At 44.9% G+C, this 27,658-nt stretch overlaps 2 protein-coding genes across 8 annotated transcripts in view; both read right to left on the bottom strand.

Annotated features, from left to right (window-relative positions):
- LAMP5 (lysosomal associated membrane protein family member 5) lies at positions 1-13,819 on the bottom strand. The gene is made up of 7 exons (XM_056357620.1): positions 13,700-13,819; positions 12,026-12,122; positions 11,613-11,785; positions 11,288-11,419; positions 11,098-11,203; positions 9,501-9,689; positions 1-2,964 (listed from the first exon to the last, which is right to left on the bottom strand). Exons 2-7 carry the CDS (start codon positions 12,063-12,065, stop codon positions 2,786-2,788), a joined length of 819 nt encoding a protein of 272 aa, XP_056213595.1. The 5' UTR covers positions 12,066-12,122; positions 13,700-13,819; the 3' UTR covers positions 1-2,785.
- Positions 13,820-16,018: 2,199 nt separating this feature from the next.
- The window catches only part of PLCB4 (phospholipase C beta 4), a 208,953-nt gene continuing 197,313 nt past the window's right edge, over positions 16,019-27,658 (bottom strand). For all 7 annotated transcript variants that reach the window (XM_056357323.1, XM_056357317.1, XM_056357322.1 and 4 more), the window contains 5 exons: positions 25,041-25,142; positions 23,239-23,296; positions 22,749-22,835; positions 20,606-20,642; positions 16,019-17,818 (listed from right to left, as the gene is read on the bottom strand). In XM_056357323.1, the coding sequence (XP_056213298.1) occupies positions 17,730-17,818; positions 20,606-20,642; positions 22,749-22,835; positions 23,239-23,296; positions 25,041-25,142 (373 nt within the window). In that variant the 3' untranslated portion in view covers positions 16,019-17,729. The remainder of the gene's footprint in view (positions 17,819-20,605; positions 20,643-22,748; positions 22,836-23,238; positions 23,297-25,040; positions 25,143-27,658) is intronic.

Genomic DNA, 27,658 nt, shown 5'->3' on the forward strand with positions numbered 1-27,658 from the left:
TAAAGGCTTTGCACCTACCCTGCCCCTGCCAGTGGCCATGCACTGGCCTTAGTACGAGGCTGGACGCACCCAGGGCTCATGGCAAGCAGCTGAGCCATGCAAGTCCACTACTGGTCCGGCCATCCCTTCAGGGAGTTAAAAACCGGAGAGGGGAGAGGCATCAGAAATCAAAAACTTATAAAAACACTGCAATGTGCATTTCCTTACCTCGGTAAAGCTACTGCTAAAGGCAAGTGAAAGGGAAGAATCTCTTATATGTCACCCATTTAAAATTTCCATATCTAAGTGGACACACGACTAATTCAGGTTTCTCAAGGGAAAAGAAAAAAGGGATAGGTGCTGATGAATGTGAAAAGGAGGAGGGAAAAAGCCCTAATGGGCTCTCCTAGAGAAACAGATGGCACAGGGGAAAACCAGGACCCTCTTCCTTGTTTCCAGCCACAAAGTTCTTCTCTCCCCCCATTTTTCAGAGACAATGCCCCAACTCTTTTGTATCTTAATTATAGTCAACTGAACCAGCAGAAATTGCTCCTATTGACACCAAAGACTTGCAGCTCCCTGGGAGGGAATCGGTCAGGTGGGGAGTGAGTCTGAGGTGTCTCCAGTGGGGTGCAATTTCCATCCCCATCCTGCCACCGTGTCCTGCCCCAGTGCTGCTCACCCGCACCACCGTGCCATCCCAATGGCTCCTGCAGCTGCCATGCCAAAATGTGCTATTCAGAAGATAAATGACAACAGAGGGGCTCCTGTGGCATCTGCAGTTCCGCTGTTTCCTTCCTTTTTTTTTTTTTTTTTTTTGTGATGTCAAATGCAGGAGCAGATGTTGCAGGCTGATGGGAGCTGGCTGGGAGAGCCTTTCTGGCTGGAGGGCAGACAAGAGCAAGGCAGGACAAAGCTGATAACTACGGCCCCTCTCTATTAAGTATGAACCTTTAATCCTTTTATTCACCCTCCTGCTACCTATAGTTTTTTCTGGCTGCCTCTAAAAGAACCTTTTTTTAAAAAAAATAATCAGCTCATTGTAGGCAGTGGCACTTGGGTCAGCCTGAAGCCCGCCCAGAACACTTTTCACTGGAGTTGTAAAAGAAAAGGGCAAAGCCACAAGCATCATTAGTGCCATAATTTTGCTTCTTACATCCAAATGAGAAAACAAAAAGCCAAGCATGACACAGAAATGAGACCAGGAATAAGACAGGACTGAAGGAAGACTTGCTTGCATCCACCTTCATTTAAAAAACAAACACATGAATTTTGGAGGAGGCTGCAGTGTTAAAAAGCAGTTAAGTTTCTCCTCTTGCACTTCTCAACATTGAAATTACTGTCTTACTATGCTTATTACCCTGTTTTAAGCTGAAAGAGGAGAGTCTGTACGAGTCCCTGTTTGGATCAAATCAGTTCAAGCACAAAGTATTTCCCATACCCTAAACGAACACGAGCTCTGGACCAACTCTTGCTGCGGGAACACTGGAGCCAAGGAACGGCAAAGGTTTCAGTGGGAACCAGACAAAGCCGGAGCCAAACGCACCACTGCCCACCAAACATGTAAGAAAGCACCAGCCAAGAGATTAGAACGATATTAGAAATAACCAATAAATCACAGAATACCAAGCCACCACCATGTTTTCACCAAACCATGTGCATGCTAGAATAAATCCTACATTTAACATCCATCCAGATTATGTATTTTTGCACCAATTCCATTAGATACCATGGAGTTTAAAAAAGCATTACATCATTTCAAAATAAGAAGGCAAATCAAGTATTATATATGTACATGTTTTAATTAATTTTAAAAATTGTCTACATTTAAGGATAGATTTCAAGGGTTCCCTTATATTTTTTTCTGTTACATTAGATTATACCTGAATAATCTGCATAGTAACTTTAACATTTCTGCTTTCTTTTTTATTTTTTTTTCACTGTGAAAATATCAGTTGCAGGTAGCAATGTAACATCTCAACCACAATCACAATACGTGCAGGATGTCCAGCCAGAAGCATTTCTCAGTTGACTTGCAGTAGCATGGCACTTTATAATTTGTTTATCAATACTTTTTTTTTTTTTAATTTTACTTCAGATGTGCCTCAAGAAGCAAAAACAAACTTTCTTCAGTCAGTCTCAAGTGTGGGGTCAGCTCCTCAGCTGGCTGCAATCTGCTCTAATTTATACCAGCTTGAGGTTCTGGCCTTTAATTATTAATCTAATTTTTTTTTCAAAACACACCTGTATTGCCTTCATGCTGTCCTTAACATAAGTGCAAGCTTCAGGAATGTGCTTTGAGTCCCTTCACTAGAGGACCTTAATGAAGTCTGTGCAATGGCTCCATCCCCCAGCCCTGCTCCCTGCACGGACATGAACGGAGAGGGCTGAACGCTGCAAGAGCGGCACATTGGGGAGGTTAGAGTCTCTTGAGATGGAAAAAAAGAAAAAAAGCTCCCCCCCCCAAAAAAAAAAAAAGCCAATTTTGCCCCAATGTTAAACTTTGACATGTGAAGCATTTCTGTTTCCAGATGATCAGCCCAGCTGCTTAAGAAGGTATTCATACCACCTACTGCCACAGACACACTCCTAGAATCGGATGCTCCCACTCTTACAGAAAGACAGCTATGGCTCTGCACTAGCTCTATTAAAGCCTAACCTTAACTTGTGTGTCTCCACAAAACACCCACCATTAGGTGTTGTGAATACCATCTCTTGCCCCCCCACAACTTTTCCTCACCCATAGAAAAAAGTGCTTTTGCTTTTTTTCTACCTGATAAATATATGGGCTTCTTGATCCTGTCCCCTATCCCATGTGTTTGTACTGAGATCTGTCGCGAGGAATCTGCACTTGGTTGGCTGTCAGCTTGTGGTGGATATGGTAAACACAGAGGGTTATCACGATAACCAGCCCCAGTATCAGGCCCAAAATCAGTGGCAGGGTTTCTTCTAACTGCTCCCTCTGGTCCACCGGACACTTGTGTTCTGCAGGGACACAAAAACAAAGGACAGAGGGAGAGAGACAAGAATAAGCCATTGCAAATCTGAACTCTCGCTGCAGTAGTGAACTGACCTCCCCAGAGTCACAGCTCCGTGCTGGGGGTCCCTGCGCAGCAAAAGCAGCTGCAGCAGCAAGGACAGGCTGCAACCACCATCGGAGCCCCAGGGAGAAAATCAGCTGCTTTGGATGGAAGTGAAATCACAGTCACCACACCGGGTTTGGAGGGAGAGGTAACATCTATCACACCAGCTGATGCAGTGGGAAAAAATGCTTCTGTTGCCCTCAGCTCCTCCTCAGGCCTCTCGGCCACAACAGCACAGCAATGGCCTTGTTAGGAGCAGGAGAGCGTAAGCCTAAGTCCACCGACTGGCTGAAGATCTGCTTTGTCTATTTAGTTAGAAAGTCTGTAAATACTGTATCACAAACCCACAACATCAGTAAGTCTTCAATCCTTCCATCACTTACCCTGCTCAGCATTAAAAGATTCTTCCCCTCTACATGCAGCACCTCTCCCCTCTCTGTGAGCTCCCCATGGACCAGCACTGGCAGAGCATCTCTGTGTGTTGGTGGTCAAACAGCACCCTGGCACCCCACAGTTTTTGTCAAATATAGCAAAGGATGAGCAGAAGCAACATGAGCCTCCCCAGTGTTTTTCTCTATGGCCTATGAGTCCCTGTCATAGCCTAATAAACCACAGAAAATAATAAGAACTGCAGCTACAATGGTAAAACACTTCTCTATTTAGCTTGCAAAGGCCACCAAGGTTAGGAAACACGTTACACTGGTAATCCTGGTTCAGCTCCCTCACACTTCCAGAGTCTACTGCAGGCCTGTATGACAGGATCACAATTTACGTTTTCCCCCCTGGGACTGTTGATTATCTGTACTGATGGACAGGCAGAGCAGATGCTGCTGGATGGGGCTGCCACACTAAAAAGAAGAAAAATGTCAACTCTAGGGGGAAAAAAAAAAAAGGTTACGAAGTACAGAAGGAACAGTGTTCTGGCCTCTGGATCATCTTGATGGTACTAGAGTTGTAATGAAAACAGCAATTACTTAAAAATAAATAAATAAATAGATATAAGAAATAGATAAATGGATAGAAATAAAGGCTGTATGTTAGATGGGCAGATACAAAGGGCACCCACTAATTCCTCCCATCGGTAAAGACCATCCAGATGGGTTCCCCAGACAGCTGATTGCAAGACGCAGAGACCTGCAATAACTATCAACAGCAAATGCTCTGCAAATCTAACGGCATGTGGCAAAGAGCAGGAAAACCCCAGAGACCCCCAGGCCCAGGCAGGAGGTGACAGCACCGATGCATCTCCAGCAGTGCCAACACCTCCAGGAGCTCTGTCGCCTCCCAGAGCCAGACCTCCTCCCAGCACCAGGCTTGCAGTGATGCCATCAGGAAACCTTTCAAGCTGTAAATGAAGTGAAACAAAAAAGCAAAAGTGAAATGTAGTCTAACAAAAAAATGCCCTTCTCGGTTCTAGTTGCTCACTGTTTCACCAGAGGAGTGATTAATCACCAGGAGTGTTACAGGCGATTCAGCAGTAGCTGCAATGCAGGGGTTTTGTTTGTTTCTATTAAGGAGAAAGAGAAAAAAAAAATCCTGATTATTATTTAGCTCCCACAATTGTGTTTCTACAGCTTTATGAAATCCTTCCCGGCTAAGGATGCTAAGGCCTGGCAAGACTTGCAGCGCCAAAGCAGAGACACAGTGGCAGGGTGGCAGCCCCGGACCTGACAGAGCAAAGCCACATACGGGGGTAGTGCCATGGGGCCAGGGGTGCTCTGACCCCCCCGACCCACACTGCGGTACAAAGCAGCACCCCTCCTACAGCAAAGCTCCGTGCCGGGGGAGCTCCTGCGCACTCACCACATGGCTGCAGACAGCCCGACGGGCCCGGGTGTGCCGACGTGCCAGCCAGCAGCGCTTTAGCCCAGCTGCCGCAATCTCTTCCTACGGGCACTAATATTTGCTTTGAAAGTGGTTTAGCTTAAACCCCACAGAAAATTGAAACAAGCCTGCTGTGAACCCAACCCAGGCCATTCACCTGTGCTCAAACATGGCAGGCTCGCCTGCGTGCCTTTCCTTAAACAAGAACGATGCCGCATTTGCAGGAGCATGGGGTGAATGTGAGGGTCTGCAGCCAGCGAAGAAGGTAGAGCTAAAAGCACCAGCGTTGCGATGCAGAGGGCTGACCCAACTCTAAAGCACCTGCTTGCAAGATATGAATTCCCAGCTTTTGCCAAAGCAAACTGGCTGCAGAGCACAAAACACGCCAGAGGACAGGGCTGAGGCTCTGGTGCCCACAGAAAGCCATTAGCTGTAATTGAGTGTCTGAGTCACAACTCAAAAAGGTGTCAACTCCTGCAATCGGCCAAAGATGACAGTTCTTTATCCTGACATTTTTAAAAATGGATTAAAAAAAAAATCCCACACCAAAAAACCAAGGGGGGGGGGGGGGGGGGCGGTTGGGAACAACACGGGGGACAACCAACCAAGTAAAGCAAAGCTCGCAGTCTCCAGCAGCACCCCCCAGCCACACTGCTCTCCCCAGTCAGACACTACTGCACCTCCCCGGGCAGAAAGCACTCTGTCCCAGTAGTAAAGGCAGAGCAGCCACCTCCCGCCTTACCAACACCTTCTCCTCAACAGACACATTCATTTTCTCCTTTTGGAGCAGATCACCAAAGTCTAGGCTCTTAGGAGAGTGTAGGAGGAACGGGAATGGGGCTGTGGGGGACGGAGCACGGAAGCACAGGCAAGTGCTAAGCACAAACACATCTGCAGCAGAACTAAGGCTGTCCAGATTCTGACTACTAAGAGGATGAATTTTGTATTTTAACATTAATGTTTAAACACATCATTTTACAATATAAAACTATTTTCACATTTATAACAACGTACTTTAACATTAACACAGCATTTTTCACCCCAAGAGTTGAAAGCATTGCATAGGCACCAATGTCCACAACACCACAGGGAGGTAGGTAACAGGCATCATTCCTGGTCTATCAGCAAAGGGAAAGGCAAAGGGGGAGCAGGAGGGGAGAAGGGCTTGCATGAAGTCCGCAGCAGACACAAATTCAGATACTCAGCCAGTCAAGCACAGTGCGGGCAGGCGGGCTGGCTGATGCATGGACAAAGGAAACACCATCCCATTGGGAGCTGCTATCTATTTTAAATCAATGCCTTCTGCAGGAAAACAGCCCTTTCCGTCAAATTTTCCACAGGGAGCTCAGCATTTCCCAGATTGCTGGGTATTACCCCTTAGTCGAGGAAAGCAAAAAGATCCCCGGCAAATTTTAACTACATGAAAAGTTCAGGTGATGCCGGGAGTTCTGCTGCATCCCGAACCTGGCAGGATCACCCCTGTGCTGGAGAGGTGCCACCCTGCAGCCCCGCTCCCTGCCCCGCCAAACAAAGACTGCGGGCGGATACAACGGAGGCATTTAGGTACGTTCCTCATTGTTCTTTGTGCTGCACTTCCTCCAACACCCTGCTCACCCAGGCTCACGTACTGCCACGGTTTCTATGGTGAGCACTCGTCCAATTTCAGCACTAGGCTATAAAACCACCCAACAGGCCCATTTTCTTGTTTCAGCATCCTTCTGCAGAACAAATAGCAGCGCGGTAAAGGGGGCAGTTGCTTCCCACAGTCACGACCATAAGCCTGAGGACCAGCGCAGGGGCTGTTCGAAGGGATGGGAAAACAGCCCAGTTGTGTCTGGCATGGTATGATGGAGTTCTTCAGATTTTGAGATGGGCATTTTTAAGTGATTCGCTTAAAAAAACCGAACAAACAAAACCCAAAAACCAGTCCAGGTGCTTTTTTAAATGTGGCCAAATACCTTGCAAAAGGAGCTACTGGGTGCCAAGGACCCTTGAGAAAATGTGGCCCTTGTCTGGGGTGGCTCAGAGGGAGACGAGACTTCCCAGATCCTGGTCCCTAATTCTCAGCCTTTGTATCCCTTTGTATTAGTATTTTGCATTATTTTGATTAAAATCAAGAGCTGACAATTGCTGTGGGGTTCTTTTGTCAATTTAAAGGTCTTCCTCACACCCTCTCAATCCAGCTCTTTTTACTGATCTTTTAAGCTGAAAAATGTACACACATTTTCCCCATTAAAAAAAATAATTTACAAAATCCCAAGCTCTGAATGAAAAAAATGTTCTGCTGCTTCTGCAATGAAATAGGTAAATATATGTACATGTGATAGTTGGAAGCAGCATCTTAAAAAAATGAAAAAAATATATTCTAGTGCATGAGTTTAAGCATTCCAAAATAAATAAATTAATTAATTAATTAAATCAATCCCATTACTCCCTAAAATATTTTTAATCCATCCCAGACAGGACAGTGTCAGGACTAATGACAAAACCTTTCCCTCAGTTTCTTTGCAGCAAAAGGGCCCTGACCCTCCTGCATCTCAGTGATTCTTCTGCTCTAGCAGGTCTCTTTCTCTATTCTATAATATTTTTAAATGTTCTGTAGCTTGTTCATAATTAATAGGAATTTTACGTAATGGGAAATTAATGAACCAAAAAGGAGAAGGCTAATTGCTTTAATTTAAGATTGGCAGTGATTCTCAAACCCCACAAAGGATCATGTTTTGCCATGTATGTGCTGAGGACACGCCACAGGGAGAAGCAGCAGAGCCCTGGGAAGCGTCACTGATAAATGACTCTTGGGCATTCCTGACCATCCTTTCCAGGTGCTCTTTGCTATTTAACGTCATTCAACAAAATTGTGGAATTCAACAACAACAAAAAAGTGTCCTTGAATAAAGAAAGCAACAACAAAAAAAAACCCAGAAAGCTTGACAAAGAGAGAAACCGTGCTTTCCGCAGGAGGAGAAATTCCCTGCACGGGTTTAAAATTGCTAAACCAACCAGGGTTTCTTTGTGTCCTGGAGAAAAAACCAACCCAAATTACAAAAACAAAGGGGGAAAAAAGAACAAAAACAAAAAAAACCCAGAAACAAATCTATTGCCTGATATGAAAGAGCGTATCATGAAAAAGGCAGGTAGTTCCCTTTGGCAACGAACCTCAAGTTTGGTCGTTTTAACTGTCAGCTCTCGGACTTGACGAGTTTGGTATCACAGAGACATAACAGCTAAAACTGACTCCAGAGTTGCGTATTTTAAATACGTTTCTCTCAGCCTCTAAGGTCTGCCCAGCCAAATCCCGAGTGCAGGAAGCCTGGATCCACAGGAGGAGGAGAGGATGAAGATGTGCCAACAAACAATTATAGGAAACTATTAAATTCTACCTTTTTCTCCCTGTAACATAACCTATGCAAAATGTGGTTATACTTTAAAGGAGCGGGGTGGGCGGAATGGGAGTGAAAAAAGATTTATTTGGGCCCATGAATAAAACCTCCATACTACACCGGCCTTGCCATGAGTAATTCAGCCACGCAGAGCTTTGCCAGAGCCAGTGTACATAATAGCATGTATTTACTACATCAGTTAGAGGAACACAAGTCGTGAGCTTAAATGCTTGGCTCTATAGTCAGTGGTGGCTTTTTATTGCGTTCTAAAATATTTCTCATGTGCAAAATAATAAAACCCCAGGTTTTTAATGCCAGGCTTGAAAATAACACCATTATTTTCTAGCTCCTTATTAAAAGATTTGGCTATTACAAATCTTATTTGCATCTTACTACAATAATGGAGTTAATTTGCTAAGATAGCAATATAAAAAGGGGACTAATCTCAAGGCCCGAATTCAGGTGAGCACGTTTACACTCCCTCATTCAACCTGATGGGAAAGGCAGGGGGAAGTCGGGGAGGAGGAGCACCATGGCTTCTTCAGGCTAAAGGAAGGCAAAATCTGCAGGAATTCTGCCCCACGACAGCATTGCTGCTGACTTCAGTACAACCTTTTGATACAAACAGCACACGTTAATTACCATTTTCTTTTATCCACAATTAATGTTAAAGAAACCTAAGGAGAGGAACAGCGTCCCATGTGTTTGGCACACGAGGTGCCTCGCTGAAGTCCCTGTTACTCTTCCTTCACCCTTGCAACAAGCATTAATCAAACTGAAGCCAGCAACGCGCACCGCAATTATCTCCTGCCACCGCAGCCCCAAGCTTCCCTCGGCGTGCAGTGGCCCTAAAAAGCCCCTGGAGCTGTCCCGAGGCACCTTGCATGTGCAGGGGCTGCTGAAGCCCTGCAGGGCTCCCCAGGGACTGGGCAGTTCTGGCACTTGCTGAAAACCTAGCCAGGTAAGTCCTTACAGAAGCCAAGGTACATGCAACAATAGCCCACGTTTTGACCAAAGAGCAGCTGGGCTGAATCTGTAAAGGCTTTTTTGGGACCACAGAGGCAGGGAATAGGTTTGAGGGACTGCAGGGAGCACTGACGACCTGCTGGAGGGAAGGGCAGGTGCTCTGATAAAGGTGGGACCCAGATTCCTTCAGAACATTGTGATACCCCCAAAGGTCACAGCAGCGTCAACATCTCAGGGATACAGGACATGCCTTCGCCCTGCACCTTACCTTCACTGAAGACAAAATCCGCAGTGATATCAAAGGGCTGGAGGCGCACTTCCGACAGCAGGAGCTGCACAGACTTCTGGTGGTCGCTGGAGACAAGGGAGATGGTCTGCTGTGCCTGGCACTCATAGGACTTCCCAGCCGGGGTGACCAGGGCAGAGAGCCGGTGCGAGCTGGCCGTGTGCTTCCCAGCTGGCCAAGGGGCAGAAACAGCAGAGGTCAGGTCCCGTCTCTGGGGGACCAGCGTGACTTTATTGACAAAGCTAATGAACGGAACACAAGGATACGCAGGCGGTGTACGATGCGGTGGCCACATGCTCCACTGCTCTTAAAGCAGCATATTCTCCTGGGGAGGGATGATGCTTTCAGCATGACACCCTCCCATAACCAGGGCAGTTCCTGTACTCGGGTTGGCTGTCTGCAAGCAGGAACGGACAGCTGGAGCGCTTGGTCCTTCCAGCACAAAGGGGAGAGCTGGTTCTGCTTCTGCCAGCTATGCTTATCTCGCAGGACTTGAAGTCCATGCAGTCGGAGGACTGGTTTCTATTGGTGTGTATGCAGGTTTCATCCTTGGACTGTGCTCATAATCCCTGCACTTGAGAAACAGCAATTCCTGTGGCTGCACTTAGACTCTGAATTCAGGTGGGAAGGAGCAATGCAATTTGGGGACCTCACTACAAAGCAACACAGGCCGTATCACCTTTCCTGAAAATACAACATGATCATTTCACCCAACTATAGGTTCAAAGAAAATATTTTCCCATCATGTCAAGCTTGCTTTACAAATAAAAGCTGAATACGGCTCATTGAGGTGGACTGGGGGGTGCCTTCCACCTCCCACTCTTCTGCAGCCCTTTGTTCCCCCTCCAGCAGCACAGAAAGGCAATCAGCATTTTGCATTTGCAGGGGATGCTGAGGCATTGCCACTATCGTGTTTTGGGAACCCAAACAGTAGAAATAGCAGCGGGAAAAATAGCTCCATGTCCAGCGTGCCTTATGCCATAAACTCTTAACGCCCCATTTGCTGGAGTCTGAAAATCTTGAGGAAGAACAATTTGCAAATGACAGCATTTCAATGTTCAATGCAAGGCAACTCATTTCTGAGCAAAACTGAGATAAAATGAAAGCCAAAAGAAAGGAAACCCAGTGAGAAAAGAGAAGGATCTGAGGTGCAGTGGCATGCAGGGGTACAGCTATTGATGTCCGCCTCATCTTTATCTTGGGAAACAGCTCCTTTCCCCACCTATTCAACCACCATTGGAAGCAAGAAGAAAATTAACCTTAGAAAACATCTCCTGCGGGAAATGAGACTTTTTTTTTCCAGACCAGGTAGACCCCTGCCCCACTGCCCTGTCGGGGGGACCTGCAGCCCTGCAAGTGGCCAGAGGTTGGGCTCTGGGCTCTCCCTCCCATGGCAGCGGCGGTGATTAAGATAATATGTAGTTTAAAACTGGCACCTGGCCCCCCCAATAAACTGCATTTAAGTGAGTAAGTAGCCCGGGGGTGCTGGTCTCTGCCCGCCCGCCCCCCCCTGCCCCCAGTTCCCCGCTGGCCAGACCCCAGGGATCCCCTTTAAACCGCGTCCCCCCAGGGTGCTTACGACTGACAGCATCCTTGAAGTAGGTGCGCTCGCCAGTGTCATAGGTGAACTGGATGCGGCTGAGCCTCCAGAAAGCCTCGGGCCCCCGGGACGTGTTGTGCCCCTCCTGCCGAGACAGAGCCGGTCAGGGCCCCGGCAGCCCCGCCGTGACCCCCAGCCCCCGGGGGCGCGGGGGGGGGGAGCCCCATACCTTCAGGAAGAAGAGTTTGAGGGTGTACGCTTGCTCCAGCCAGGAGATCTCCAGCTCCGACTCGTTAGTGCCACACTTGCCCTTCATCTCGGCACCCCGCGACAGCGGGATATCGGCTTGCTCCGTGATCAGCTGCAAACGGGAAGCGGGGCTCAGACGGGCGGCCCCGGCTCCCGCCCCCAGCCCCAGCCCCGGGTGAATACCCTCGGAGGGCACACAGGGCTTCCCAAAGCACCGGCGGAGCCCCCCGCCCCAGTCCTGCCGCGGCCCCGCGGCTGCGGTGCTGCAGCCCCGAGCCCCCCGCCGCTCCCCCGGCCCCACTCACATCCACGTAGTTGCTGGCCCACACGTCGTAGGGAACGATGAACTTGGCGGCGAATTCCGCCATGAGACACGTCGTGCGGTTTTCCCGCACCACGAAAATGTCCTTTTCGGGGTTTGGGGAGAGCCCGGAGAGATTTTCAACTTCTTGCTCGGCAGCCAGGCGAGCCGCGGCGTCTGCGGGCAGAGATGCGCTGAGCGGCGGCCGAGACTCTGCCAGCTCACCTGAACATCCCCTGCCCGCCCCCAGCCCGCTGGAATAAGCTCCCCTGTCGCGACAGAGCGGGCAGCGGAGACGGGGCAGCCGGTGGCGACGAAGCAGGACCGGTGCTCTAGCAGCGCCGGGTCTGTCTCGGAGCCAGGGGCTGCCTCATCGCGATAGGGCTCCATGTCGCGACTCGCCGCCGCGATACTCACGCAAAAGGAAGAGCAGCCCCGGGAGGCGCCCCCCAGCCATCCTCCCTGCTCGGCCCCGGCGTGTCCGCGGCTGCTGCTGCTCCTCCGAATAGGTCCGCTCCGGAGAAAAGAAAGGGGGAGAATAAAAAAAGAAGAACAAAAAAAGATGAAGAAATTTAAAAAAAATCGGGAAAACGGAGGAAAAAAAAACCTGAAACACCTCCTGTCTCAGGAGCTGCACAGGCTGCAAAAGCACTGTGCTGCGGAGCGGCGGGGAGGAGGGACGGGGAAGTGTGGGTGTGGGGGGGAGGGGGGAGCCGGCAGAGCCGGTGGGGGCGCCCCCGCGGAGGGACGGGGCGTACGCGCAGGCAGGGCGGGGAGCAGGGATTCCCCTCCTCCGGCGTGGGGTCCCCGCCGCCCCCCCGGAGGGGCTCTCGGGGATCCCCGCGGGGATGCCGGCGGAGAGCGGGGACCTCGCAGGGGGGAGCCGGGGGACCCCGGGCTAGCTGCGCCCCCCCGCCGTGCTTCGCGGGGCAGGGCCGGGTCCCCCTCCCCGGGGCGCTGCCCCCCTTCCCGCTCGGTGCCGCGCCCGGCGGCAGCTCCCGCGGACAGCCGTGCCCGTGCGGAGCGTTCCCGGGTGCCGGGGGGGCTGCGCAGGGCTCGTCTCTGCCAGGCTCAAGGGTGCGGGGCGCCCCGGGGTGACGGGGCTGCAAGGCGGGGCGAGTAACGCAGCGCCACCCCCTCCCCGCCGGCCCCGGGGGCTGCCTGCCGCCCGCCTCCCCCGCGGGGCAATCAGTCCCCTTCGCTCCCTGCAGAACCGCGGCCGGCCGTTCCCCCCTCACCCCGGGCGGAGGGGTGCCGGCCCCGTTCCCCCCGCCCCGGGAGCAGGGGTGCCGGCAGAGGGCTCTGCGGGGGGAGGCGGCGCGGTGCCACCCGGTGCGCTGCGGGCTGCCCCGGGGGTCGGCGCGGCCGGGGGCAGGCAGCACTGGCGCGGGGCACGGCCCGGCAGCGCTGGCCCCAGAGCCCCCCCGCGCCCCTGGGGGCTCGGCTCGCCTTGCCTTTCCCTTGCGCCAGGCGATGATGCCACGTTAAAATATTTTTTCTGCCCCTCAGCGGGAGCTTGTGTGGCTCTTCAAGGCGCTGCCGCCCGCGGCCCCCTACAAACGAGCACGTCCGAACAGCGACAACGTACAGACACTAGTCCCAGGGGCAGCAGGAGCCCTACACCACAGGTATTTTTCGTAAAAAGTCAAAGGGACAGCAGCTATTAGGAGCGTGCACCGTTACGGGGATTCACTAGCAATTCGCTTCTCTAGTTCAGGAAAAGGAGCCTGGAGGAAACGGTCCAGGGTTTTGCAGAGCAAGGTACTACAAGGTGAGTTCTGATTGTGGGCAGCTACCTCGGGGAAGCTGCCCCTGCTCTGCCAGGGCACACCTGCAGAGAGGGGTTTTCTTGCTGGGAAACAGCTCTTTAAAAATAAGAGCACATACTGAAGGAACAAACTGATTTTTGTAACTATTCTGTTGAAATTCCTTTCTGCTTGCCGTACATATTCTAGCCATTTCCTCCTTCCTGTTTCAGGATAGTCATTCCTGCCCCTCAAAACAGAGCCAGACCTGTGTCAGTCACAACACAGGATTAACCTATGGATAATAGTTTCACGGGACTATATAAAGGGGAAAAAATAATTTTACCTGAGGCTCTTTGACTGCAACAGACTATTCCTGTGGTGATCTTTGTGCCTGGCTTCCTCAGGTCTCTTTCGCTGATGAGCTCAGTATTTAACTGGCTTCCATTTCCTCTAGTCCCCTATTTAATTTCCAGGTTTGTTGAGGTTTCTAGGTAGCTTCTAAATCTTCAGACAAATCTATGATTCTGTGCAGCTGCCCCTGCATCGAGCCTGCGTAGGAGGGTACCTCTGGGAGCAGCTGGGAGAGAGCAGCTGTGTTAGAGCCACGGGCCAGCCTGACCCCCAGCTCCCCGAGCCCCGCAGCACAGAACCGTGCTCTCCCGGCACCTGCCAGCTGCACATCACAACAAAAAAGCCTTCAGCTTCAGTGACAGTCCCCACTTCCAGCCTACAGAGCCGTGTTTATCCTGCTCTCCATGGCAAAAAACAGGAAAGGCCCAGGATTTCCTAACACCAAAAAAAGCCCCCAAACTTGGATAGAGCAGAAGGGTCTCACCTGAGGGAGCCGACTTGAAATGCTGTGACCGGGGTCAGTTTACGGTCACAGATTGGATCACCTGTAACCTGCCCTTACTCCCAGCTGTGGACACTGCCCGTGTATCTCTGAAGGCTGAATTCTCCATGCTACCCACCAGCTACCAGACAGCAATAACTCTTACCAGCCTCCTCGCAGAGAGCACTCAGCGCGGCGGCAGCAGGGCTGCAATGCTGGGACCAGCGCTAGCACATCCCTGGGAGCCGGGTTTTCCCGACGAGCGGCTCTGGGGTGTCTCTGCCACTGGCCACTGGTTTCACAGGCAGCCCGTGGGCGACAGCATGTGGAGTCTGGCAAAGAAATCATCCCCGGAGGGTATCTGGCAATGCAGTCTGACTGCACTCAGCTGGGGCAGGGGTTTAACAGACACCCACCTGGAAACAGTTAAGTTAATGACCAATCCCCAAATTACTGGAAGCAAAAGGTTAGCCAGCTGCCTGGAGGGCAGGGTGTCACGGCTTCCCTGAATTTATCTGAAGAGATTCAGAGAGGGAAAGTCTGCCACTTCCATCGATGAAATTTCACTGAAGTGGAATCCATCACCCCGGCAGGGAATGACATTTTAAACTGCTTTAACTCAATATCAATGTTCAAATTGATTAGCCGATTTCATCTCAATGGAAATTCTCACCTCATTACATTAGCGGCCCAACTTCAAATAATTTTTGAGTCAAATACTACTTAAACAGCATTTCAAAATACTTTGCTAACAAAAGTAATCACTTAATTTCAAACAACTGTCTGCGTTTTATGCTAAATCGTCAATGGATTAAGTACATAACAGTTCTGGGAGCTGAGCCTACCCACTCTGTGGTTTCACAGAAGCACATTTTCTCTCTGACTTGATAAATGTCTTGCTCCTGGCTGAGCAGTGAACACAGACCAAAAAGGAGGCTGTGGACAGTATTTTCTAGCCTTCCAAACCCAGCATATTCCCTTATGCATAGGCTACTCACCTGGGTATTAAGACAGGCAGGTTTGATTTTTCTCAGAGAGGGACATGAGCTGAACCCAGGTCCTCCATTTCCAGTTATTCCTTGAACAGGTAGGGCAGTGGTTTCCAGCCAGGCTGTAAGCAAGCTTAAGAAAACTAGTAATGTTCAATGCTTCACCATCCAGTTCCCTCTGTATCTCTACTGGCTAGAAACCACTGTGGTAGGCAACAGCATAAAATTCCAGCTCACAGCACTGTCTCCACCAGCGGTGTTTTAGATGTTTTTAATTTAATTAAAAAAAAAAGTCACTGCCTTGTCTGAGGTGCCGGATCCTGTCCGGCACGCTCTGAAAACACTGCTGCTCCCAGCTCCCTCCAGCACTCAAACCATGCTTAGAGAGCAGGGAGAGCTGTTCCCAGTACACAACCTGTCTTTAAAACATTATGATCGAAAGGAGCAGAAGATGCCTCCAGGGGTTAAGTGGCATCAGAATGGGTATTCTGAATAGGTATCACCAGTTTGTCTAAATCCTGCCTTAAACACCTAAAGACTTCACTGACCTCTGTCCTGGTTGCATTCTCAGGGTAGTGCTGCTATATTGTACTCTGGTTGCTGCATCTCAGCGTAGTGCTGCTACACTGTACTCTGGTAGTTCTGTAGTGCTGTGAGGACCGATGCTGCACAATTCTTCTATCACTTAAAAGAAATAAGACTCCTTTGACTAAATAAGCTGTGATAGCAATATATTAACACTATGCACATTTTTACAGGAAATACAACTTACTAAAAATCTGCAAGTAATGCAAGTTATAATACCACCGCACTACCATTCACTATAGTCAAAACTAAAGGCTTTGAATTTTTAAGGTTTTTATTAGAGAAGTTGAAAGTTTCATCTCAGGACTGACAAGAACATAATTATCTCTTTTCATTTATTTTGTTTATAGGAATATGTAGAATTTGTTTGTACAAGCATATACAACAAAGTAATTGGTGCTTAGTACATTAAAATCAGGAATCTGATTTGTTCTAAACTACCAGTTTTCCATGCAGTCATCTTTGATTTGGCAGCATGGACAAATTCCAAGCGGAATGCTTACATGCATTGTTTTGCAATATAACTACAGCAAGCTCTCAAAACATGCAAATTATCACATTAGCAAATTGTTCTTATATCTAATGGACATAAAAAGGTTATTCCTGATATGAAATTCTGAAAATCTGCATAAATACTTCTGTGTAAAATTAAATTAGTTATGTACTTTTCTTTTACTACAAGTATCAAGAATGCCCATGTAATTAATATACACACATATATATAGAGACCTTGTTATGCTAAAAGTCTTTGTAATTAATCAAACAATATTCTGTGCCATACATTTATTCAGTATTTACCAGCTAGGAGAATGACTGTGGTCATATAGTAGGCATTACAGTCTTAGTAGCATTTGTATCACATGCAAACATACTCTTAGCATTTCTGTTTACTAATTTTATCACGTGGCGACAAGTATGTGATTTTCTACAATGTTGTGATTCTGAAGTGTATAAATACTTTTTACATTTTCACAGTTACAAACTTTTTGCCAAAAGCCATTTAAACAATCTTTAAGTTACAATGAACTGTTGTATCTGGGTTCTGCAGCAATAGGATCAAAATGCAATTTCTATACAAGCAATGTAGGATGTAAACTTTTCTTAAAGTGCCTAATATGTAAATCCTTAGAGCACTGATCAGTTTTGGCACAGATACACTGTATTTCCCTCACGCTAACCATTGCAGTAACTTTTACAGGATATCGGCTTCTTTCAGACATGATAGAGTTGATATGGCACTTGTGAATGACATCATTGGACTGCAGAAATACCCTGTCAAGTTACTGCTACAGCTGATGAAGTTGGCTGATGACTTTGTACATATTGTACTTCTGAATATACACAGTTAACTTTCAACTGCCTACTGCCTGAAAAATACTTTGATATATCATTTTAAATTGCCCCAACTCAACTCCTTACTATACTGATTATTACGGTGACTTAGCAGAAGATCCAGTTCACTGGGCTCAATGACATCAGGTACTGAGCATCGGATGAGTTGTTGCTTGTCAGCATCTGGCAGCACGAGGTTTCTACACAACATATCACACATGAGAACACAAATGGTAAATAACATGACTACAGTTTTGTTGCCATTTGAGATGATGTTAAAAATATCTGTTGTGTTTCAAGGCTCTGATTGTGTAATTCTGATGCAGGCAAGCTGCCTGTTGAGATACAGAAAGGAATACAGGACTGGGTTTAAAAAACTGTCTTCATCTTCTCATTAGTGTTTTTCTGAACAAAGGGGACTCTTATGGAAATCCAACAAAAGAAATTCAGTGCCCAGTGTTAAAAAAGAAATAATGCAAATCTTAAGACTTGGTGGTCCGTAGCTACACTTCTTATATTAAAAAAAAAACCAACAAACACCCCCTGGCAAAACAAAACAAAAGAAGCCCACACTTCAACCTCAGCAATGTTATTTTGAAATTTGTCTCATTTTAAGGATGCTGTGTTCTCCAACTTCAATTTGCTTGTTGAGGCTTTAGACCACTGTTGCTGGCCTGCGATCCATCTCTGCTTCCAGCTTCACCATCTGCTGCATCTCCTTTGCCTGCAATCCAAAATAACCGCATGAAGCATTGCATTAGACCTTTTGTTCAAAATAAAGCACGTTTTATATGACAGTGTCTGAGTGAAACACAGGCAAAACACACTGAAGGTATATGTAATAACATTATGTTTACCCCCCAAGTGTCATTCTGTTTTCAAAATCCGATGTAATTCTTATGTCTAAAAATTCTTGGGCAATATTTTTTGATCCTATTCCAAGACTCATGGGTTAACTTTCTGAAGAAGTATATGGTAAAATGCAGAAGCTCCTATTTTGGGGAAGAAAACTAGGCAGATACCAATCCGAGACTTTCTCCTGACACAAAATGTCTTTGGGAATGTATGCTTCACTGCTGTTGTGTGAGTACTGGAATGTGTTACTTCCTGAAACGTTTAGAGAGCTCATCTATGATCTGGACTAGTTTTATCATGAAGACAACGAATGACAAAAAATCATCAGTGTAATATCTTCCTTGCAGTAAGCAAGATTTTTAAGTAATAATTTTTTAAAGAATATTTTTTTTTAAATAATCTCCATCAGGCCTGGAGATCTTTATGATTACAGATGTGGTGTTTTTCACCTCAGGCTTAGACTACTGCTATATGCTCCATGGGATTACACACACTGAAATCCACCTGAAGCTGTATCCAAATGCATTGTGCAAAATACAGCAATGAACGTAAGCCTGACCTCGCTATGAACTCTGGTTGCCTCAGGCTCTGCAAGCAGAGTTAAAGTGATGTATATAAATGGTAACTGGCCTGGGAATCCCCTGCTTAGAGAACACTTCAAATTCCCTTCCTCTCCCTCTCTCTCACAGGTGCACGAACACACACACACACACTTACTCCTCCTGTGGCTCAGTCACAGATGAGAAGTTGCACTTTGGTTTTGAACTCTGCAGTTTAAAGGAACTGGGAGTCAGCATCTCTTTATTTTCTCTGAGGTCTCTAAAACTGGGAAGGTATTTAAATCCATAACCCAAACGACTCAGTTGACCCAGACGGGAAGCTAACCCATCTATCTTTACAGTCAAGCTCCCAAGGATTAGGACAGGTTTAGGAACAGGCAAACCAGGATAGTACTGCCTTTGGTGTAACCGCTCTGTATCTGTTGTGCAGGGAAGAATGGTTACTGGACTTCATTTAACATGTTCCCCCCAAAGCTGTAAATGTTACTTAGACAAGGAACTTTGCTATGCAAACTCCTACTTAAGGAGTCACCTATGTGCATATGCAAAAATAGGCAGATGTAGGTCTAAAGTAATGAGATGCACAGCTATTCATTTTGCAAGGTAAACGTGGGTTTGTGCAGATGTGATATACATGCCTTCTTGAAAAATCTAGCAGCCCTGTACTTTCATAATCATCATCATCATCTTGGGGAAAAAAGTAATTATGATAATAGCAAAGCAACTGTCATAAATATGATTAAAAATTAATCAACGCTCTTCATTTAAATGAGTTAAAAGCTTGAAAGTAATGAAGAAATAATTTTAACATGAAAATATGGAAACATAATAAATAAATCAATATGTACAACCTCTTCTGAAATGTTGGCTGGATTTTGCCTGTGTGTGAAATGAAATTCCAGATAAAACAAAACCTTGTGGTTGTTTCTTAGTGACTCACACATTTCATGTTTTAGGCTTGCAACTTAACTACTGGCACAGCGTCCTACAAATATTCTGCATGCCAATGTACGGTGTACAGAATTATTTCAGCAAGAACTTGGCTTCAAAGAACACATTAGCATAGGACTAGGATACCCGTTTTTGCTCATCTGAGACTGGTTCAGACAGTGGATTCTGACGTGGACACACAAGCACAACACTCAAAGACAAGCCTCCTGGAAGGCAGTGTTGAAGCTAAAGTGAATTCATGAAGTGAGTGGCAGCTAATGGACTCTTGCTTTCAAGATGCTTGTTCTCTAGTGAGATCTAAGAACCACAGACAGTAAAAGAAGAATACAAATATTTTTTCCTAGCTTAATTAATGCTTCCCTCCCCCCCATTATATGTCTATAAATAAATACTGAAGCGGGTGCTGTCAGCCCCAGGGGTGCAAGATGTTATCAATTCAAGAAAGTCATTCAGATCAGGCAATACTGTACAACTGGATGTTCAAGCCTAATGCAACTATTTCCCTTGGTAAGACAGGGGTTAACAGAGATTTCTGGTGAGTGACGATTATTTAGGAAGCCACAGCAGCACAGCCACACAGTAAATGTAATTGCCGTACCTTGTAATGTGTTGGATTTTGAAGTGTATTTTAAAGTGCTGGAAGCCTCCCTTCTTTAGACACTAAAAAGCTGTTTCTAGCTATCTATTCTGTATTTCGCTATTCTTAGCATGGAATTACTTATTTTGTTACCATACTAATATATGTGGATACCCTTTGTCTGACTATCAGCATTAGCAGTTAATCGTATGTATGCTAACACTAAAATAGTTTTCTTAGATCAATAGACACTTCTCACAGACACAGTTAAGAACTCTAAGCATATCTTTCAGTAACGACAGCTAATGTACAATACAAGTTAATCTCTAAATATTTCCTCTGCACATCACTGTTCATATGCATCTGAATTTGAGATGCTGAAGCACAAAATACTGTTAATATTGTGTCAGGCTCAAATATCTGTGTGCAAACAAGTTTAACATTGTGTTCACTATGTCAATGGTACTTCCCAATGGTTGCATTTACGAGGAGGGCTCCAATGATAATGATTTAATTTAGAAGGAAAGCACACTGAAATAATAGCTCACTTATTATACATCCATCCTACCTTGTGTTTGAGACACTGCATGACAGGATTTCAAAAGCTGTTTGTACAAAAATAATAATGTCAAAATTGAGTAATACAACAAGAAGCAAATTAAATGAATGAAAACTGAAGTGAGATTGAAAAATTAATGCAAGAAAAACATACATAAACAAAAACAAATTTAAATTCATAACAGTTTGTACTGAAGGCAGTTTCCACCCAGAATTCTACTTTTCTAGATTGTATATTTGTATGAAAAAATTTCTTCTCTTGCTTAATCACATTTTGAAATTCTCATCAAATGAATACCACCTTTATCTTGATCCAACTAGCTTTCATACATCAATGTATACAACAATGAAACCAGACCCAGCTGGGGGTTTGCACTGGTGCACTTTTGGGGCTAAAACAAAGCAGTCAAAACAGCAGGTATGACAATACATGTTCTGATGGATCAAATTAGAGTGAATTAAATAGCTGTTAAGGGCTACCCCTGTGGTGGAGGCCACCACATGCCCACTCAAAAGTGATAACCAGCATGTGAATGATCCTACTCCATTAAACCGATGGTTTAAGCTGATTTCATCTTTGCACTGAAGTGGGAGCACGAGCAACCTCGTGTAGACTGCTACCATCTCTCGGCAGTGGAAAACGTAACCCCCGGTGAGGGAAGTATCCAATTGCTGAAAGAGGTGCCTCCTTTAAATTTGCACGTATTTCCCAGCAACCTCCATCCCTTATACATAACATGTTTATCACATAGTGGTCAAAAGCACAACTATAATAATTTCCTCTTGTCCTTATGTTTTTAAAAAATGGATTCAAAGCCCTCTAAAGCCAACGGAAAGAAACCACTAATGACATCTATCTCTAGATCAAGCCCATCATTTTTTGTCAGCTAGCACAGTTACAGTGAGTTCTCCATCACGCTCTCTACAGTGGCACTACAGATCTGCCGCAACCCAGCTGCCTCCCCCGGGGTACCCGCCTCCCTCGCCTTTTGTTTATGTGCAGATACTGCTCAGAAGTAGGCTGACTGACAGGTCCATTCATGCTGGCATCTACAGAAACCCAGTGAGGAAACAGAACAGGAATTTTGGTTGTGGTCCAGAAGGGAGGTGGAGCAATAGGAACATAGAGCCATGGTGGCTGGGGCTTGGTGGTAGCCACTGCCTGTGACCCTACAAGCTGTCACCTCCCTAGAGGTTAACCAGGCTGCAGCTTTTGGGGCTGTAGGACTCTCTCCTGACAGTGGAAATGCTCGATCTGCACGTTCTCTTTTCTTCCCTCCCCTTCTGCAAGATGGCTTTAGTTCACACTGTAATGCCTGCCAAGAGTGTTCAAGTTCTGAACATTTAATAAACAAAGTAGTAAGTACATAGCTCTTGAAAGTAATGGGTATTAAATGCACCCCTTTGCTCTCCACTCATTGAACTGCTGGGTATATTCCCCTTGCAGTTTACATTTGTGTAAGTGCACTACTGCAAGTCCATGCAATTATTACAGCTCTGCTGGCTCAACTCTTCGGCAAGGGAACTGCTCAGAACATACTGTTGCTTCTACCAGAAATAAGATTAGAATTTTCCTTTTCTTGCCAAGTAGTTTTTCAATTAAAAGAAAAAAAAAGCTTATAAACTAACAGAAAATAATAAGGTATTTTAATTAGGAAAGGGTGTACTAATACAGATAAAACTCCCCATGCTACTATAAATCTCTAGAATTCAGTTCAAACTTTCTCTTAAGAGTTCAGAGATGCTCTGTATATGTTCCACTTCCATTTTTCAATCAGCACTAGAAATTAAGTTCCAAAATAAAGGACATATTTGCTTGAGATACTTTTTGGAAATCATTAAAATGGATAGGCTGGGCCTTTTATGACTGTCATATCTAGCTAACAAGTATCAATGTGGCTGAACAGCTGAAAGGACAGACTCTGGCTACTCAGTCTAGCTTTCACATGTTTATCTGAAAAAAATCTGGTTCTGTATTGTTACTTAAGTCTCCTCACCTCTTCATTTTAACTCCCTGAGTAGGTGAGTGTCGACAAACAAGGTCATTTTCTCAAGTTTGGTAATGACTTACATTCAGAAGCGCACTACTCAGCCTGATTCTGGTTACTGTTTTCACTAGCTTGCTTTTCTTTTAAGCCTTTAAAATAAGATACCTGCTCATTCTGCTTCTCCAAGACTTCTAAATGCTCAAGTTGAACTTTTTTCAACTGATCCATTTCCTTTGACTGCTTCATTGCCAGCTGTAAGCAAGGGGAAATAATAGGGGGGAAATTAACACATTATTAACAAGCAAATTAAAAACTTACTTGAAACACACATATATGCACTGTCTTGCCCCATTTGGATGGCAAAAACTTCACAAGGCCTATTAAATCACCCAATCTTAAGAAAAGCTATTAATATAATATACGTATAGCACACATTAGATATATTACAGAAAAGTAGCAAATACAGAACAATTAATAGGAATTTTGTAAATTTAAAATATCTTCCTCTTACATAGATGTTAGATCTTTTACACTACAAGTATGTGGAACAAAAAACAAACATCTGTTTGTTTACTACAGCTGGATTCTCAACACAGATAAATAAAAATGAATATCCAGAAATAGTGTCCAGTGACTTTGTCAAGGTTATAGTTACCCTTTTTCTCTCTTCCAGGAACTTTTTTGTGTTGCTGCTGTTCAGTTCTCTGACTCGCCTAAAAAAATGCAAAATGTTGTCTATGAACACCCAATGAAAAAAAGAAACCCAAAAGCTGCAAGAGAGAGGATTACAAACTCATAAGGTATATTTAGGTTTCTGATTATCTGTACCACGTGGGACTAATGGCAAATTGTACTCTCCTCGCTATGCACCTTTATATTTAAAGGTTTCCAAATACATTGACAGTCTGGTTAAAGACTTGGGAAAAAAAAAAAAAAAGACAAGACTGTTGTGAATGAAGTTTGCTTTTTCCATTACTTAAGAGTAGTGGACAGAACTTAAAAAAAAATTAATCTGTGCATCCTTTACTGCACTCTGCTGTTAATTCATTTTGATACATAAAAATGCTACATCTCTTAACAGTGGTGACAGAAATATCATCTGATGATCTTAAGTAAAGTTACAGCTTACCAATGCTGTAAGGCTCTTAAAGCTGTTATTTAAGCCAAAAGTATACAATTAATATCTACATAAAATACCTAACTGCAAAGTGTCTCTTCCTAAGATTTCTGTCATGAAACATACCAAAAATAGTTCAAAGAGCCCAACCAGACTAATTGCAAAGCCTGAAAACCAGAACTACATTCAGCCTGCTTTCCAATCTGGGAATAGATTTATCTCAGTCATTAGTGGAGGTCTTACATTAACTAAGCACGCCATTACTAAGGGCTCTGACAACTCATCTCCCTGATGAGCCAGCAGTGTGTGACATTCAAGGGACTTAGATCAGTGGGTATGAGTTCAAGCCTTTTAACCAAAATAGCCTGGTGCCAAGGAGGGAATGTAAAAGAGGGAAGAAGGAGCCAGATAGCAGGCCCAAAGTGAAGAGCAAACCCTGAAGGTTTATGAGATGCCATCACATAGACTACTTTTACCTATTTCTTTGGAAACTTTTAGGATAAATAGAAGAAGCTCAATATAGCTATAATGTAGATCAGTCCTCCAAAAAGTGCCAGTAGCTAGTACTGGCAAGTGTCTCTCCAAGTCTCTCAAGTCAGTTAAGACTGTCACCCGCAAATGTGCTGTGAATAACCCACTTTTGCAAGTGCAGCAGCTCCCTTTTTGCTGAGCCTGGATGCTGGCCAGGTCTCCAATGCCAGCAGATAACAAGGAAGAGAGATGCAGGAGTGGAGTAGCAACACCGGTCCTGTTGTGGAGTACATCTCCTGCTTCTTCATTCCTATCTTCCATCACCCTCTCTGCTGACTATCATCAGTTTTAGCACTCCTTTCTTCTGTTCCACCTCTCCTCTGTGTTACCAGTAGATGAGGGAGAAAGCCTTTCACTGGCACCACCTCCTGTGTTTTTTAGTGATGCTGCTTCTCCAGTTATTATAACTCTAACTAGAATCAAACCTCAGGTTCCCTTTGCAGCATAGCCCTCATTTAATTTAAAAATCAACAGCAAAAACAATATTATGCACTTTTAAGTAAAATCATTAAAACCCTTACAGATGTGTTTTGATTTAATAGTGTCATTAGACCTACACCAGTCAGTCACAGCTGATGAGTATAAAGAACTTTTTTATATCCCCGATTAAGGCATTACATTTATTAAAAAAATAAATACGATAAAAGCAACATTTTCCCCAAAATGGTAATCTAAAAATATATTCAGCACAATCATTAGACATTCTTTCCACGCATACAAGCATGGTTTTAATAGAATTAATCCATGAGTTCACCTGTCAGCCTTTGACAGCATTCTTCCCTTCTCAGGAAGCGAGATCTGATACTTACCTCTCTCTCTCAGCTTTATTCTTGATAGATTTGTCTTGGCTTATGGCTTTGCTGTTCTCCATAGATATTTTAGCCTGGTTGGCACGCATTTCCTTGCTTTCCCTAGGCAAAGCCAAACAAAGTCATTAATGCTTAAGATGCAATTGTTGTTGAGGTTGGTTTCTTGACACTACTCTACACTGTGGTTAATTTTGTCCTTGAAGCATTGACAGAGAAGAACAAAACATACAAAAATTGTCTTCCTTTGGGTAGACTTTACACGATTTTAGCAAACATTCAGAAATCTCCATTTGTTCAAGAGAATATAACCGGAAAGATCAGTTTAAAGCATTTTTATATTTCGAATGTTACGGAAGTGTGTAACTCCTTTCTCCTTAGTATATTAGAGTTGTCTGAGTATAAGCTACTATTAGCCATTTAGAAAATGCAATTTGTCTTTCAAAGCTGCCAAAAAATTTACAAAACCTGCACCGCACTCAGGACATGACTGCAATATGAACAGTAATAATATTTGCTAGCTGTGGTATGAGCTGACAGATTTCCTTTCAAGACCTCTACTTTGGGATTGGAGAGAGCCCTTTAGTTCAGACCATGGTCAAACTTGTGTTCGGTTTCTCCTTCTGGCTCAGTGAACCTTGTAGCCTTTTCTGTGAAACCAGATAGCTTTAACAGGAGGGTGGCAATCACCTTCCAGGGGTGATCTCCTGAGTCGTGTGGTTTGCCTTTGGAGATAGAAAACCTCTGCAGTGTTTCAGCCAGTATAGTAGAACACCAGAAAAATAAGTAAATAAATATCCTGCTGTTTTAAAAAGAAAAAAAAAAGATCATGATTCTTTGTTGGGAGTAACAGCACAGATGCTGACCTTCAGAAACAGCTTATGAACTGTGAGTGAGCAGGCAGCTTTTCATCACTCTGAGTAAGCCAGCCAGGCTCCAAAAGGCTGTCCCTGAAGGCTAGCTCTTGCTTTCTGCCTGCTTGGCATTCCAGCACTTGCAGCTCTTGATCTTAAGTGCTTATTTAAGCAGGAATTATATACGGAAATTAGACAGCAAATAACGGATTGTAAAATCCCCAGTAGTGCATAAGCGTCTAAAAGTTACCCATCGCAAGCCAGGGCAGTGCCTTAGTCTCTTTTTCTGGACAGCAACTAGACTGCTAAACAATTATTGTACTAATTAACCCCAAATTCTAAGTATTTTGTATGCACAGGAGTGTGGCACAGAACAGAGCGCTTAATGAAATGTTGTTGTTGAATCTTTTTTAGCTTGCTTTCATCTCTAAAAGACATTAATCATTAAGTAGCACGAGGACTTACAATTTTCCATAGTTTAAAATTTTTACAAAAGAAATGCAGTGCTTTTTTTTTTCCTCCAAGAGTTCATAAGGTGAATCATTTCCTGAATACAGATTCAGAAGTGGTGGTGTCACAGCAAAAATTAGATTGGGTTCTAAAAAAATCTTGCATTGGGAGTACATTTCATTCCATCAGTCCTGCCTCCAAATAAAAGCTTTTGTTTTCTATACTGAATTTGAAGTAATTTTCAAGCACACTAAGTTAAGAGCAGTACTGAAATAATTTTTTTTTATTACTGTGCTCAAGTATATGAAAAAAGTGTAGGTGTTCAAAATGATTTAGCATATTTGCATCAGATATAATTTTAGAGTGAAAGAAGTTAAGCGGATTACAGGACTCCTGTGCATCACCGATGATTTCAGAATGAGGCGCTGGCCATGGATACGGCTGAAAGAGCCAACACATCGAGATGCACCAGTTTCCCTATTTTGCCAGCTATAACCTAGCTCTGAGGTGCACTGCTGAGGGGTCCTGCTGGGTGTGTTGGGTTTTCACTGCTTCCAAGGGTAAAAGGTATTATTAACAGAAGAAATGAAAAATATTATCTTCCTTTTAAAATCGTCCAGAAACAACTGTAGGGATTGCTCCTTGTTTCTAAAACAGCACTTCTTACAGACAAGGCCAAAGTTCTAAGGTCAGTCCACTGCCCAACTGCCTGGCCCCTGCAGAACACCCCCCGGCTCACCGAGTGGTGCTGATGCCTGTAGCCACAGTTAACTGGAAGTAGTAGATAAGCCAGGATGGTAAAGAAAAAAAAAAAAAGGATTCTGAAAAACTTGGCACATGAACTGCAAGATTTAACTGCTGACCACCTACTGTGTCACATTGACTGCGACTCCGACATTTATACAAACATGCCTTTTAAAGGGATACTTATCTTTAAGCATCTCAGTCTATCTTTGGAATTTATACATATATTTAGATTCCATTAAAGTGCATTAACATGTTATGTCACCAGTATTGTTTGAATGACTAGAAATCTCTTCTTCTATTTAAAAAAAAAAAAACCGAACACCACAAATGATTTTTCTTTCTCTTTCATGTTATTTTATCTGGAGTACATAATGCTTGCAAAGAACAGCTTCATGTCCCCAGTTTCTGAAATGCTTCAAGCTTACTACATCCCAGTCAGTAAAGCTAACCCAGTCTGGGGAAGCAGGGGGCACAGCACCCTCAGACTTCAATAAAGCTTCAGATTTTTAATAGTATCTATCTGCTGTCTTTTGCTTTGTTTTTAAATGAGCTCAAAGCACAAACTGTAAT

The sequence above is a fragment of the Falco biarmicus genome, chromosome 12 (genome assembly GCF_023638135.1).
Source record: "Falco biarmicus isolate bFalBia1 chromosome 12, bFalBia1.pri, whole genome shotgun sequence".
In the NCBI taxonomy this organism is placed as follows: Eukaryota; Metazoa; Chordata; class Aves; order Falconiformes; family Falconidae; genus Falco; species Falco biarmicus.